Source organism: Pelophylax lessonae, assembly GCF_965119305.1.
Source record: "Pelophylax lessonae genome assembly, chromosome: 10".
Taxonomy (NCBI): domain Eukaryota; kingdom Metazoa; phylum Chordata; class Amphibia; order Anura; family Ranidae; genus Pelophylax; species Pelophylax lessonae.
Genome location: NC_138777.1, coordinates 129,027,520 through 129,041,981, shown reverse-complemented (window position 1 = coordinate 129,041,981; position 14,462 = coordinate 129,027,520). Strand labels below are relative to the sequence as shown.

At 48.2% G+C, this 14,462-nt stretch overlaps 1 protein-coding gene across 1 annotated transcript in view; it reads right to left on the bottom strand.

Moving 5' to 3' along the window:
• Nucleotides 1–14,462, bottom strand: part of MEN1 (menin 1) — a 553,703-nt gene that overhangs the window by 88,275 nt on the left and 450,966 nt on the right. Inside the window, exon 7 of the mRNA XM_082269638.1 lies at nt 7,045–7,181. Within this exon, the coding sequence (XP_082125764.1) occupies nt 7,045–7,181 (137 nt within the window). The remainder of the gene's footprint in view (nt 1–7,044; nt 7,182–14,462) is intronic.

Sequence of the window (14,462 nt, the reverse complement as noted above, 5' to 3'; positions counted from 1 at the left end):
GGTAGACAGACACCCTGTTCCAACAAGACTGCAACATCAGCAAGGTGGTGGTGGAGTCATGTTTTGGGCTGGAATCATGGGAAGAGAGCTGGTCGGCCCCCTGAAGGTGTAAAGATGACCTCTGCAAAGTATGTGGAGTTTCTGACTGACCACTTTCTTCCCTGGTACAGAAGGAAGAAATATGCTTTCCGTAATAAAATCATCTTCATGCATGACAATGCACCATCTCATGCTGCAAAGAATACCTCTGCATCAATGGCTGCTATGGGGATAAAAGGAGAGAAAGTCATGGTGTTGCCTCCATCCTCCCCTGACCTCAATCCTATTGAGAACCTTTGGCTCATCCTCAAGCAAAAGATCTATGAGGTTGGGGGGCAGTTTACATCCAAACAGCAGCTCTGGGAGGCTATTCTGACATCTTGCAAACAAATTCAAGCAGAAACTGTCCAAAAACTCACAAGTTCAATGGAAGTTGAAAGAGTTGTGAAGCTGTTATCAAAAAAGGGGTCCTATTTTAAAATGTAACGTGACCTATTAAAATGTTATAAGTTTGATTGAAATAGCTTTTGATTTCAGTAACTATGCTGCAAACACAACAAATGACAATTTTCAGTGCTTTACAACCTATAAAGTGCGGGTGCTGCGTCTGTCGAACTTCAGCCAAAAGGATTTTACAGTAAGTAAAAAATCCAGTTTTCTCTATCGTTCATTGACAGATGCAGCTCCATATTCTTAACCATTGGGACATCCCAAAGCACTATTAACATGAGGGGAGGGAAAACCACACGGAAAAGAACGTAATTCCCAAAAGTTAAACTTAGCCAACCAGGTAACATGGAGCTCAACCAGGAACAACTGGAGCTCACCTAGAAACAACATACACCCTCAAAGAGAATAAATTCTCCTTTAAACAGCAGCCTGCAGAAACCTTGCGGCCAAAAGAAGCATCCAAAGATGCCAACACATCTACCTTGTAGAATTTTGTGAATGTGTACAAAGACGGCCAAGTTGCCGCTTTGCAAACTTGTATCACTGGCGCCTGATGGCGAAAAGCCCAAGAGGTACTCAGCGCATAGTAGAATGCGCCTTCACAGGGAAAGGTGGAACCTGACACTTAAATGAATAAGCCTGTACCACCGTCTGCCTGATCCATCTGGATATGGTCGCAGCAGACGCAGCCAATCCATTCCGAGGTCGGTCCATGAGGACAAAAGCGAGTCTGATTTTCCGAAGGACTCAGTAGCTGCCAGGTAAACCCTGATTACCCTAACCAATTCCAAGGAATGCAAGGAAAATTATTTAGGATGCTTGGGCTTAGGACATAATGAAGGCAGCACAATGTCTTCATTTAAATGGAAATCCGAGACCACATTAGGAATACATTACTGATTAGGTTGAAGTACCACCTTTTCTCTGTGGACCACCAGATAAGGTGAGCGACAGGATAGCGCCGCCAATTCTGACACTCTGCGCGCAAAGGTAATAGCCACTAAAAAGGCTACCTTCTGTGACAGTGTAGGTAGAGGAATCCCCCTAATGTGTTCAAAAGGAGGTTTCTGAAGAACTTGCAGTACCAGGTTAGGATCCCACAGAGGTAACAGGGACCGTATCGGGGGAGCCATGTGGGGAACACCCTGAATAAAAGTGTGAATCTAAGAATACATGGCTAAAAGGCGTTGAAAAAACTCTGCTAGAGCCAACACCTGGCCTTTGATAATACCCAAGGCCACAACCACTGCTCAACCCCTCTTTGGAGGAAAGTCAATATCCAAGCCACTGAAAACAAATGTGGATGCACCTCAATGGATTCACACCATGCAATCTACAATTTCCATGTATGATGATAAATCTTCCGAGAGGTAGATTTTCTGGCCTTCAAAAGTGTGGGAATCAGAGAGTCAGAAAGACCCCTATTCTTCAATACCTGACTTACACGCCCATAAGGCCAAGGACTGTAAGGCAGGATGGAAGATCGGCCCTTGAGACAGCAGATCTTCCCTGAGAGGAAGTCTCCAAGGACCATCAGTGACCGATCTCACCAGATTGGTGTACCAAGACCGGCGAGGCCAGTCTGTAGCCACCAGAATTACTGGGGTCCCTTCCACCTCTATTCTGCGCAGAAGCCTCGGCAGCAGTTTTAGTGGGGGAAACGCATAGATCAGCTGATACTGTCCCCAAGAAGCCACTAGTGCGTCTGTGGCGTCTGCCAGAGGATCCCAAGAACGGGCTACAAACCTCTGTACTTTCCTGTTGAGCTGAGAAGCCCACAGATCCACATTGGGAGTCCCCCACCGGACACACAGCAGGTGAAACACCTCCAGGTGAAGGGACCATTTTCCCTGATCCAATACTTGATGACTCAGGTAATCCGTCTGCCAATTCTCCACTCCGGAGATATGCACGGCAGATAGGGCTGGAACAAAGTTTTCTGCCCATATTAGGATCTCGGCCACCTCTCGAGCCGCCAGGACACTCTTGGCGCCCCCTTGATGAAGGTGATTTCTCCAGTGAATCAAGCAAAGCTTTATTGCTAGGAGTTACATAATATTGATCCATAGTCTGAACTCCTTTAGAGTCCAGGTCTCCGGACATACATCTTTCCAAGTACTCCCCCCCATCCGGATAGGCTGGCAGTCCAATACAGGGGAAGGAATAACTTGCCCTGACGTAGAGCCAGGAACCGGAGCCACCACAGCAGAACACTTCTCCTGTTTTTGGTTTAGCAGGATCAGATAGTCCAAAGATTTTTGATCCTTGTTCCACTGGACAAGAAATTCTTTTGTGAAACTGTGTGAACAGAAACGCCTCGAAGGTAGACACTATTTGCTGGATAACAGCTAGCGAATCGCCCTCTGCAATTTTTGCAGTTTGTCCAGAGGAAGAAACCCCCTTGCTGAAGCGGAGTTCAGGGTCAGTCACAGATAATCCAGTTTGGAGGATGGGACTAGAGCAGATTTCTGGAAATTGATGATCCAACTGAACTCTTGCAGAGTCCGTACAGTGATGGTTTAGTCGACCAGCAAGGTTGAATGGGAGTCTGCTCCTAAGAGGAGATCGTATAGGTACCCCAGTACCGCAATCCCCCGCTGTCGCAGTAATGTCAATATCGATACCAACACTCAGATGAAGACCTGGGAGCGGAGTCCTAACCATAGGGTAACACGACAAATTGATAATGCGCCTCACCCACAGAGAAGCAAAGGAAACGCTGGTTTGCAGCGTAAATAGGGATGTGAAGGTAGGCATCCTTGATATCGATAGAGGTCAAAAGGTCTCCTTGGTGTAGGGACGCCACTACTGTGCGAATAGACTCTATTCAAAAATAAGTGGTTCGGAGCCTTGAGGTCCAAGATAGGGCGCACTTGTCTTCTTTCCTGGGCACAGAACAGGTTTGAGTAAAACCCTTCAAAGCGTTACCGAGAGGGAACCGGCCCAATCACCCCTGCAACAGCAAATCTTGTACACCTTGTCGTAGATCCCTTAACCGGTCTGGAGATAGGTGTAGATTGGGTGTGAAGAATCTGTCCGACAGTCGAGACCTGAATCAGTTTGTGGACCCATTTGCCTTGAATCAAGAAGGTCCATGGTTCCAGAAAGAAACAAAAAGACGTCCCCCCACCCCAATTACAGGTGAGGGCGCCCCTTCATGCAGAAGAGGGCTTAACTGAAGAACTGGAGGGGCCTGCTCTCAGCTTACCCGACCAAGTCTTCTAGGAACCCCCAGATGATCTAAAAGTCTTCGATCCTTCTGCTGCGTGCCTGAGGCATGAAAGGGCTGCTTGCATGCTGAAAAAGGAGGGACCCCGTCGTGAGGAGGTGTCTTGCCATGAGCAGATTGATGAAGAAGAGTACTCTTCCCACCAGTAAGACCCATAATAAGTTCATCCAAAGAAGAACCATGCAAGCGATCCTCTGGGCAGGTCTGACAGAGCCTTTTTGTAAGCCTGGTCCGCAGGCCAGCATTTTAGCCACACCATGTGTCTCATGGGTACCCCTACCGTGAATATTCTAGCCGCATCTAAAGACACATCAAATAAAAATGTCATACCCTTGGACCATTTTGTCCCCCAGTACAGCAAAGTCAAGGGGAAGCGGTCTCGCTTCCAAATCACTCTTCAAGGGCTTTGCCCATTCCGTAATGGTCAGACACCAGAGCGATCGTGAAGACCGGTCTAAGTATTGAGCCCACTATCACATGTAAATGGTGGGACAGAGCCTCATCCTTCTATCAACAGGGTCTTTAAAGACTGGAGCCTCCTCCACCAGACTCACAGTAGATTCGGCACCACTAACGTGTTTAAGGCGCCCCCATTGTTCAGTGACAATTTTCAAGGTTTTCCCTTGTCCGGAACTTTTTGTCTGACTCAGGGTTTTGCGGGTGCCAAAAGACACCTGTGTCCCTGACACTGTAGAATCATCTGCCATTTTAAGAGTTTCCTGCACTGACACTATAAGTGCCTCCACCAGCACTTTTTCCCGCGCGCTTGCAGATGAGGATATCTCATTCTTGCCATCTGAATCAGAGTGCGATGACGAAGACCCCTCAGGGTAACTCGCGTACGTGGTGGCCAAATCAAGTGAGGGCAGTGGGCACTTTTTACAAGTTCTCTTTTTTTTTGGGACACCAGGGTTTTAAAAAAAAAAACACCATTAAGGCAGACAAGGGTTGCGACCCTGAGGTCCCCGCAACACCAAAAAGGGGATCAGTAGGTGATACTTGCTCCTGGTACTCAACGTTAACCCGGGGACAGCGCAGCGTCACATTAATACTGCAAAAAACGGCCCCACACCGCTGCAGCAGCGTTACTAAAAGTCCCAGTACACTCAGCTGCAATATAGCAGAGTGAGGGAACGACCTACAGGGACCCCAATAGACTCACCACCACCCAATATTAGGGAGAGGAGAGCTGGCCTGAAATGTACAGAAAATTATCCTCACAGGAAGAGGAAGTACCTGGGTCAGTACCAGAGGTAAAGCCTTGCCACTCACTGCTGTACAGCACTTGGACTCAGAGAAAATGGCCGCCAAATGCATTTCAATAGGGAGACCACAAAAAATGGCCGCCCAATGCATTTCAATGGGAAACTACTAAAAAATGGCTTCCAAGCCTAATACGGCTGATCTACAAGAAAATGGCGGCATCCACGGCATGCCATGCTGTCTACAGGATCCCCTGAGGGGTTCAGCAATAAATCAGGCATGGGGGGCCCTGGCAGGGACCCCTACCAGGATAACCCCCCCCCCCCCCCCAGTGGATCGCGCGATCATCAGCGCGCCCCCTGAGAGCATCATCCCCTGTACCGTGCCCGATTAAGGTAGGGACCCCCTATGAAATAGTCGGTAGGATGGCCTGTGGGGGGAGCCTTGGATGGTCGATAGGGGACGGTCCCTAGGGACCCCACATACAAGGGGGGGGACATGGAGGATGGGGGTTAACCCAAGGGTCCGACTGTCCCAGGCAGGGGCCAACGTCCATCCCGAGACCGCAAGAGTTATGGGGGGACAGTACCCACCATACCAACGATATACGGGTGGGCGCCACTCCGGACAGACCACCTCTCCACCCGAGGTGGAGGTACTGATGGCCAAGGGATATGCTGCGACTCTCGCCGGCCAGCCCCTGTCCAGTGGGGCTATGTCGTGGGGAGGCCTAGCAGGGAGCATTGACCTGCACACGCTCGCTGGCCAGACTGGGAGAGCATAAGGATTTAGAATATCCAGTCCGACGCCCAGTCCGGCTTTTGAGTGTAGTTCTCACCAATGGTTAAGAACCATATGGAGCTGCGTCTGTCAATGAACAACAGAAGAAGAAAAAAAATAAAAAATTTGCAAAAAATAACAAAACCCAGTGGTGATTAAATATCATCAAAAGAAAGCTCTATTTGTGTGAACATAAAATTATAAAAATGTGTTTGGGTACAGTGTAGCATGAGTAATTGTCATTTAAAGTGTGAGAGCACTGAAAGCTGAAAATTGGTCTGGACAGGAAGGGGGTAAAAGTGCCCTGTATTGAAGTGGTTAAAATACCAGAAAGCTCAAAGCCGCATTTGCACACGTGTTTATGTGCATTTAGCCGCAAAATGCGTTAAGCATTTGAGCCATAATGGATTCCATTGGGCAGAAAATAATTTTTTATTGCCACTGGAACAAATGAATGCTCAATCAGCTCAATCAAGGCATGTTTTTTAATGCCCAAAAGCTCCTCTCCTGAATGCGCTGGTGATTTATTTTCTTTTTCCTGTAAACTTGCCTCTTCAAATACACCTGTAAATGCCTATGGGCATGGATACTTAAAGCGGAGTTCCAGCCACAAAAACATTTTTTCAATGAACATACCCCCGGGACAGTCAGGGCTAGTACATTCCACAATGGCTAGCCTCTGATCTGTCCCGGTTCGCACTTACCTGCAAGAAGAAATACTCACTTATAAAATTTCTTCTACAGCGTTGCCATCTCTGTTGTGGGCAGCTGAAGCCAGCGCGATCCTCTTCTGCGTCCTCTTCCGTGTCTTCTTCTCCCAGAATGCGCCTGCACCGGCCCCTCTCCTCACTACCAGTGCGGCGCCGCATTCCTACACACTGTTTAGCAGGGAATGCGGCGTCGCACCCGAAGTGACGAGCGGGGCCGGTGCCGTCGCATTGATTCCTGGGAGCGATGACGTTCAGCTCCCAGGAATCATTGCAAACCGGTAGTGACGGCGCGGGCCGCGCCCACAGAGGGAGGAAGTGGAAAATAGGTAAGTATTTCATTTTTACAATTACAAGGTAAGTAAAAAAAAAAAAAAAATCCTAACTATCCAATTCCTTTTCAGGTGAAGAAGAGCAAGCGGATGGCCACAAAATCGATTATGTCAATTTTGTGGCCGAACTCCGCTTTAACCTAACAGAGGTGTGTTTACAGACAGAATCAAAAAAACTCAAAAGCTTGTAAAAGCAGCTGCATGAGCCCTTAATGTATTAAATGATCACAAAAGCACTAAATTAAAGATTACATAATTCAACTTGGTTTCAACAGTAAGCACAATAGTAAAAACAAACACTCACTCTTGAATAACCGCTGATGTCTCAGCCCAGGATTTTAATGCTTCTATTACATCCTTGTTCCGGCAGTGATAAGCAGCCAAATAAATGTGTGGATACAAGTGCTGGTTTTCATAGTGTACTTTGGAAGACTGTATAGCCTTTAAAGAAATAGAAAATAGGATATTTCAGTTTTCTCTGCACAGAGCTATATTATTTTTAAATCCTACCCCAAGCACAAACCATCCTATCCCCAGTGAAAATCAGTCCTCTACACACAGACTGGGTTTTAAACCTAAGATTTAACCTCCACCACCCACGCATAAGATTTTTAATGCTATCCTTCCCACATAACAAAATCTACAGTTCGCCCTCCAGAGACGCCACACTGCAGTGCCAACACTACCACCAGCACACAAATTGCATTTTAACAGTATTTATGTTCTTCCATTAGACAAGGCATTACTGAGCCCAGCTACAGTCCATAGCAGCCATTCTCAAATAAGGTTCAGTGGAAATCTAGGGTTCCCCCAGAGATTGCAAGGATTTCCTTAAGCCATGACTGTTTTACATACATTTAATAGTGCCTGCATAGTTTCAGGGCCAATGCTATATGGCAGAGCCAACTGCATTACACAATGATATTTTAGCAGTCTGTAGTGGGGCATTCTGACCACCTTTGGAAAGGCAGCATTTATCCATCTGGCCACTAACGTAATAACTGGATTTTTGACTTACCATAAAATCCTTTTCTCTTAAGTTCATTGACGGATGCAGTTCTCTCTGATTCAGTAGGGTAATACTGCCCCCCCACAGGAGTAGGACACTAGGCAGAAAAAAGTTCTGGCTATGCCTATGGACAGTCCCGGAGGGTACTCCCTCCCTCTTCCTGCATAGGATGCCAGTTTTTGTATCAAAGCAACCCAACTCAAAATAGAGGGGCGGGTACTGCGTCCGTCAATGGACTTAAGAGAAAAGGATTTTACAGTAAGTCAAAAATCCAGTTTTCTCTGTCGTTCATTGACGGACGCAGTTTTCTCTGATTCATATCAGTAGGGATGTCCCAAAGCAGTGCCATAAAATGAGCGGTGGGAACAGCACAAAAGAACAAGTCCCCAAGGCCAAACATAGCAGACCAGGCAACATAGGACTCATCAGCACAAAAGATGAGGCCCACCTGAAAACAACAGTAAAAACCCTCAAGGAAGGCCAAAAGCCCTCCAAACAGCAGCCAGCAAAAAACCTTGCGGCCAAAAAAGATGCATCTGCAGATGCCAGCACATCCACCTTATAAAAATGTGGCAAAGGTGTGAACAGACTACCAGGTAGCCGACTTGCAACCACAGATGCCCACAAGGCGAAAAGCCCAGGAAGCACTAGGCGCCCGAGTACAACACGCCGAAACAGGGAAAGGCAGGACCTGACCCCTAATTGAATAAACCTGCACCACCATCTGTCCGATCCATCTGGGAATAGACGCAGCAGACACAGGCAGTCTCGTTCACAGGCCATCCGTAAGTACAGAGAGCGAGCCTGACTCAGGAAAAGACTCAGTTGCCAAGTACACCTAGATTTTAAACAGAGTAAGCAATGCACATTCCTTAGGATGTGAGGGCTCAGGACACAAGAGGGGAATACAATGTCCCCGTGCAAGTGAACACCAGAAACCACCTTCGGAGAAACCAAGAAGACCACCTTCTGTAATAAGGTAGGCAGGGGATGCCCCCGAATACTCGCAAACAGAGGGTCTAAAAGAACCAACTGCACCAAATCAAGGTGCCCAGTGGGTGACGGAGGTTGCACCGGAAGCACCAAGTGTCGCGCCCTCTGGAAGAAGTCACGCACCAGGCCACAGGCGGCCAACGGCCTTTGGAAGAAATATGCCAAAACCGAAACACGACCCTTGACTGTACTCAAGGCCAACTTGTGATCAATTCCCCATTGAAAGAAGCCAAGATCCTGGCCACCGAGTAAGAGCGAGGGGGAGCCGACGCAATATACAACTGTCTCGTATGATGAACAAAAATCACTCTAGAAGTCGCTTCCCACGCTTCAAGCAGGGTGAGAATCACTGAAGCAGCCAAACCCCTGTCCTTCCGCACCTGGCATTCAACAGCCAAGTCGGCAAAGTCAGCGACCGCAAAGTTGGACAGGAGTTGGACCTGGCTGGTTAAACCGTAGCGTTAAAAAACGTATCAGGGGAAAAAAATTGGCCTTCAAGAAATATAAATCAGAGGGCACAGTATCGGCTTTCGAGCAATACATGGAGGCAAATAAGAAAAGCAAACAAGAAATCAAGATGGCTAAAATCAACTTTGAGAGACAAATAGCGGAGGATAGTAAAACAAAAACCCAAAGAAATTCTTTAAATATATCAACAGCAAAAAAACTAGGACAGAGCACATTGCACACATAATTAACAGTGATGAAAAAGCAACCGTGCTGAATGCTTTTTTCTCGTCAGTCTTTACACAGGAAAAGGAGGGGTACACTGACTGTATGGTTAGTAGTAATACACAGGACTTACCACTATGGCTAACTGAGGGTGAAATCAGGGAAAGGCTGGATAAACTTAACACAAACAAATCACCAGGCCCGGATGGCGTACATCCGAGAGTACTCAAGGAACTCAGTAAGGTTATATCTAGACCACTGTTTCTGATCTTTGCTGACAGTATTAGGACAGGAGATGTACCAGGGGATTGGAGGAAGGCTAACGTGATTCCGATATTCAAAAAGGGCCAGAGGCATATCCCGGGAAATTATAGGCCTGCCAGTTTGACATCAATAGTATGTAAACTTCTGGAGGGGATGATAAGGGACTATATCGTAGAGTATGCTAAGGACAACAACATCATCAGCAATAATCAGCACGGGTTTACAAATGGGTGTTCTTGTCAAACCAATCTCTTAACATTCTACGAGGAGGTGAGCTGTGAGCTAGATAGGGGCAGACCAGTAGATGTGGTGTACTTGGATTTTGCTAAGGCGTTTGATACAGTTCCCCACAAGCGCTTAATATATAAAATAAGGTCTGCAGGTATCGACAGCAGGGTTTGCTCTTGGATATGGAACTGGCTAAAAGGGCGTGTCCAAAGGGTGGTAATAAACAGCGCATACTCAGACTGGTCTTAGGTAGTAAGCGGGGTGCCCCAGGGCTCAGTCCTGGGACCAACCTTGTTCAATTTATTCATAAACAGCATTGAGGATGGGATCAGTAGTTCGTTATCAGTTTTTGCAGATGACACAAAATTGACTAGGGCAATAACTGCACAGCATGAAGCAGATATCCTACAGAATGACCTGGACAAAATAACGGAGTGGACAACGACATGGCAAATGAGGTTTAATGTGGAGAAGTGTAAGGTTTTGCACTTGGGGACTAAAAACATAAAAATACAATACACGTTAGGAGGGGAACCCTTGGGGGAATCAAAAATGGAGAAGGATCTGGGAGTCTTGGTTGATGATAGATTAGGCAACAGCATGCAATGTCAGGCGGCAGCTGCCAAAGCCAGCAGAATATTAGCATGCATAAAGAAAGGGATGTATTCCAGAGATAAGACTATAATCCTTCCACTTTATAAAACTCTGGTCCGACCGCATCTGGAGTATTCTGTCCAGTTTTGGTCGCCAGTCCTCAGGAGGGATGTGTTGGAGCTGGAGAGAGTCCAGAGAAGGGTAACTAAACTGATTAGGGGATTGGAGGACCTTAACTATGAAGAGCGGCTGCAATCGCTCAATTTATTCTCCCTGGAGAAGAGACGCCTGAGGGGGGACATGATAGCAATTTATACATTTCTCAATGGGGATCTCAGCTTAGAAAAAAAGCTGTTCAGTCAAAGGGATTGCATGAGGACAAGAGGGCATACCATGCGATTAGAGGAGAAGCGTTTTAACCTCAGGCAACGAGGGGGGTTCTTTACTGTTAGGGCTACAAGATTATGGAATTCTCTACCACAAGAGGTGGTTTTTGCGGGTAGTATGGTGGCTTTCAAAAGACTCTTAGACTTACATCTCAAGGATCAGGACATTAAGGGCTATGTGAGATAATTACAGCCACACCCACCCACACAGGTTGAACTGGATGGACTATTGTCTTTATTCAACCTCACCTACTATGTAACTATGAGATGGGCCCTGGAGACAATACCTACTCCCTGAGGGGAATTCTCCAAGGAGTGTCCGCGGCCAGCCTGACCAGGCCGCCGTACCAAGCTCGGCGAGGCCCATCCGGAGCCACGAGAAATCCCTTCCGCCTCGATCCTGCGAAAAATTATTGGCAGCAACTTTAGAGGAGGAGAGGCTAACCGCAGCTGAGACTGACCTTGGCCCATCCGTGAGCATGCACACACGACCATCCCGGCGGCAGCCTTGCGCAGGTGACCATGCTAAACTCCACAGCATCATTCAAGTTGAACCTAGCGAATGTTCTTGCCCATGACAGAACCCATGGTGCTACCATTGCACCCGCCAGAAGGTCCCGGGAGCGGGCCAAAAACCGTAGCACTATCCTGTAGATGCGACGCCAACAGGTCCACGTTTGGAGTGCCCCCCAACAAAGGCACAACTGCAGAAAACACCTCCGGATGAAGGGACCCCTCCCCTGCATTCAAGGCCTGTCGACTGAGGCAATCCGCCCGCCAAGGTTTCCACACTTGAAAAGGGAACAGCGGAAGAGCTGGAACAAGGCACACTGCCCAACGAAGAATTGACACATCCAAGACAGCAAGGACACCCTTGGTGCCCCCTTGGTGAATGACATAAGCCATGATCGTGGCGTAGTCGATTAAACATGCAACGGGCAGCTGCAGGTGCCCGAGCCAGTAAACCAGGCAAAGCCGGATCGCTCTCAGCCCCAGAACATTGATCGGTAACCTGGATCCTCCAGGGACCATACTCCCGAAGCAGAGAACCTGCCGAAGACTCCTTCCCAATCAGACAGGCTTGCATCTGCGTTGATAAGTGTTCAAGAAAAAGGGGAGGGAGGATTCCAGCTCAAGACTCCCTGGTCAGCCAGCTCAGGCAGATCCGAAAGTACAGAGAGTTTGGATTCTAGTCCCATTCGAGTAGGATCACCTTCTGGGGGATCCCCGAGAGGGATTGAGCGAAAGGGACCATCTCGTAAGACGGCACCATCAGTCCCAGAACTCGAATACAGGTCCGAAGTGCCGACCATGTGTGGGACATGAACCGCAGTCTGAAGTTCCAAGAGTCTTTTCCCCGGAGGGAGAAAACACCCTAACTGAGGGCGAGTCCAAAGTCAGGCCCAGATAGTCCAGTCTCATGGAAGGGACCATAGATTACTTCTGAACGTTCAGAACCCACCTGAACTCCAGAGTTCTCCTGGTGACTTCCAAATCTGTTTGTCAGCACCGTAGGGGACTCCACACAGAGAAGCAGACAAGCCAGGAACCCCGGACTGATACGCCCTGCTGCTGCAACAGCACCAGGACCGGAGCCACACCTTTGTGAAGACCCTAGTAGCATAAGCGAGACCCAAGGGCAACGCCACAAACTGATAGAGATCCTCCCCCACGACAAAAAAAAGAAAACAGAGAACCCGTAGGTGTCCCGAAAATAACAGGATGTGAAGGTAGGCAGCTTGATGTCCATGGAGGCCAGGAATCCCCCTGATGCAGGGAAGCCACCGCCGTGCGAACCGCTACCAACTTGAATTTTTGATTTGCATGGAACCATCAAAGGACCAGTTGGTCCAGCTTGTTAAACCAGAGCCTGAACTGCCCCACAGAGCGCCAGTAAGCAATCTGGGGACAGCCGTACATTTGAAGGAAAAAAAACCTTACCGGAAATAAACGGATCGGGACTCGATCATGCAACCGGACCGCATGACCTCCTGAACCCAGAGGCCTGGGATCCGGGCCAGCCGCAGGTCCTTGATGGGTGAGAAAGCACCTTCAGGCCGAGTATGCCTAGTCCACAGGTCTGGAAAAAACAAAGAAACAATGTCATGTTCTCCAGACCAGGGTCGTTTGGAACCACACGTGGAAGTCTGAAAGGACATCGCCACATCGACCGTCCCCGAGGGACGAATAAACTGTTTGCGAGCTGAAAGGGAAGAACCCCGACTGCGACGAAGGCCCTTGTTAGCATGTGTAAGAAAACACTCTTCCCCCGTGAGACCCTTATATAATGTCATCTCCCGTGAGACCCTTATATAATGTCATCCAGGGCAGCGCCAAACAGGCGATCCCCCTAAACAGGGAGATCCATTAAGACCGTCATAGAAGTTTGATCCGCAGACCAACACTACGGTCAAGTAGACGCTGGACAACCACCGAGTAAAAATGATAAGGTGACCCATACAAGGGAGCCTTGACCAGCGCGGCATCGCAAACAAATTGCAGCCCCTGCACCAGCTGGTCCAACAGCTCCCCCAGGGCCAGAGGGACATGCACCACACCAAGTCACGGCGGTGGAACTCCGCCCATCAAGCAGAGTCTGCGTGGCATGGGAAAACAAACACTGTTCCCAGTGCAGACTACGCCAGGGAGTACAGCTCGCAGGCCACAGCCCACGCCATCCTATCCCCAAAGTCCTTACAGGACGGGCATTCCTCCACTGGAATGGTAGTCCCATTCAGCTAGAGACCGTACGTCCACCAAAGGCGGAACAGTCCTCTGTACCAGAGACTCCCCAAAAATAGAATTTTTGTAAGAACTTATCGTAAAATTCTTTTCTCTGAGTCCTCTGACAGTCGCCGCCCACTCATACAGTCTTCACTAATGGGTATTGGTCTTATACATAGGAGTAAGCTAGGCAGATGATTTTGTTAGAAACATTCACAAAAAACTTTGCATAGACACACCTATAGGGGGCTGTCCCTCTGGTCCAATACCCCCCCTGCTAGCAGCTTTCCCAATTCAGTTTGGTAGCAAGCAGTATATAGGTCCATGAACCCCAAAAGAGGGGCGGTTGGGGCGACTGTCAGAGGACTCAGAAAATAATTTTACAGTAAGTTCTTACAAAAATTCTATTTTCTCTTACGTCCTCTGACAGTCGCCGCTCACTCATACAGTTTTCACTACTGGTATGTCCCAAAGCACTGTAGAAGTGAGGGGTGGGAAACTTAACCGTCTAAAAGGCAACGCAGCACCCAGCTCAGAGAAAAGAACCTTATCTGAACCAGAAAGGTAAAACACTGGATAACAAGAAAGCTCAACAGGAGCGGACAAACCCAGGAACGCAAAATAACCAAGGGGGAAAAAACCCCAACAGGAGGAAACAGGCTAAAAACGCCATGTCTCCCCTAAGGCACTGCCGCACTTCAGAACTGTGCGGCCAAAGGAGGTATCTGCCAATGCCAAAACATCAAGTTTGTAAAATCTTGTAAAATTTTGTAAAGGTGTGCACGGACGACCAGGTCGCCGCTTGCACACCTGGGACACCGTCGCCTGATGGTGAAAGGCCCAGGACGCACT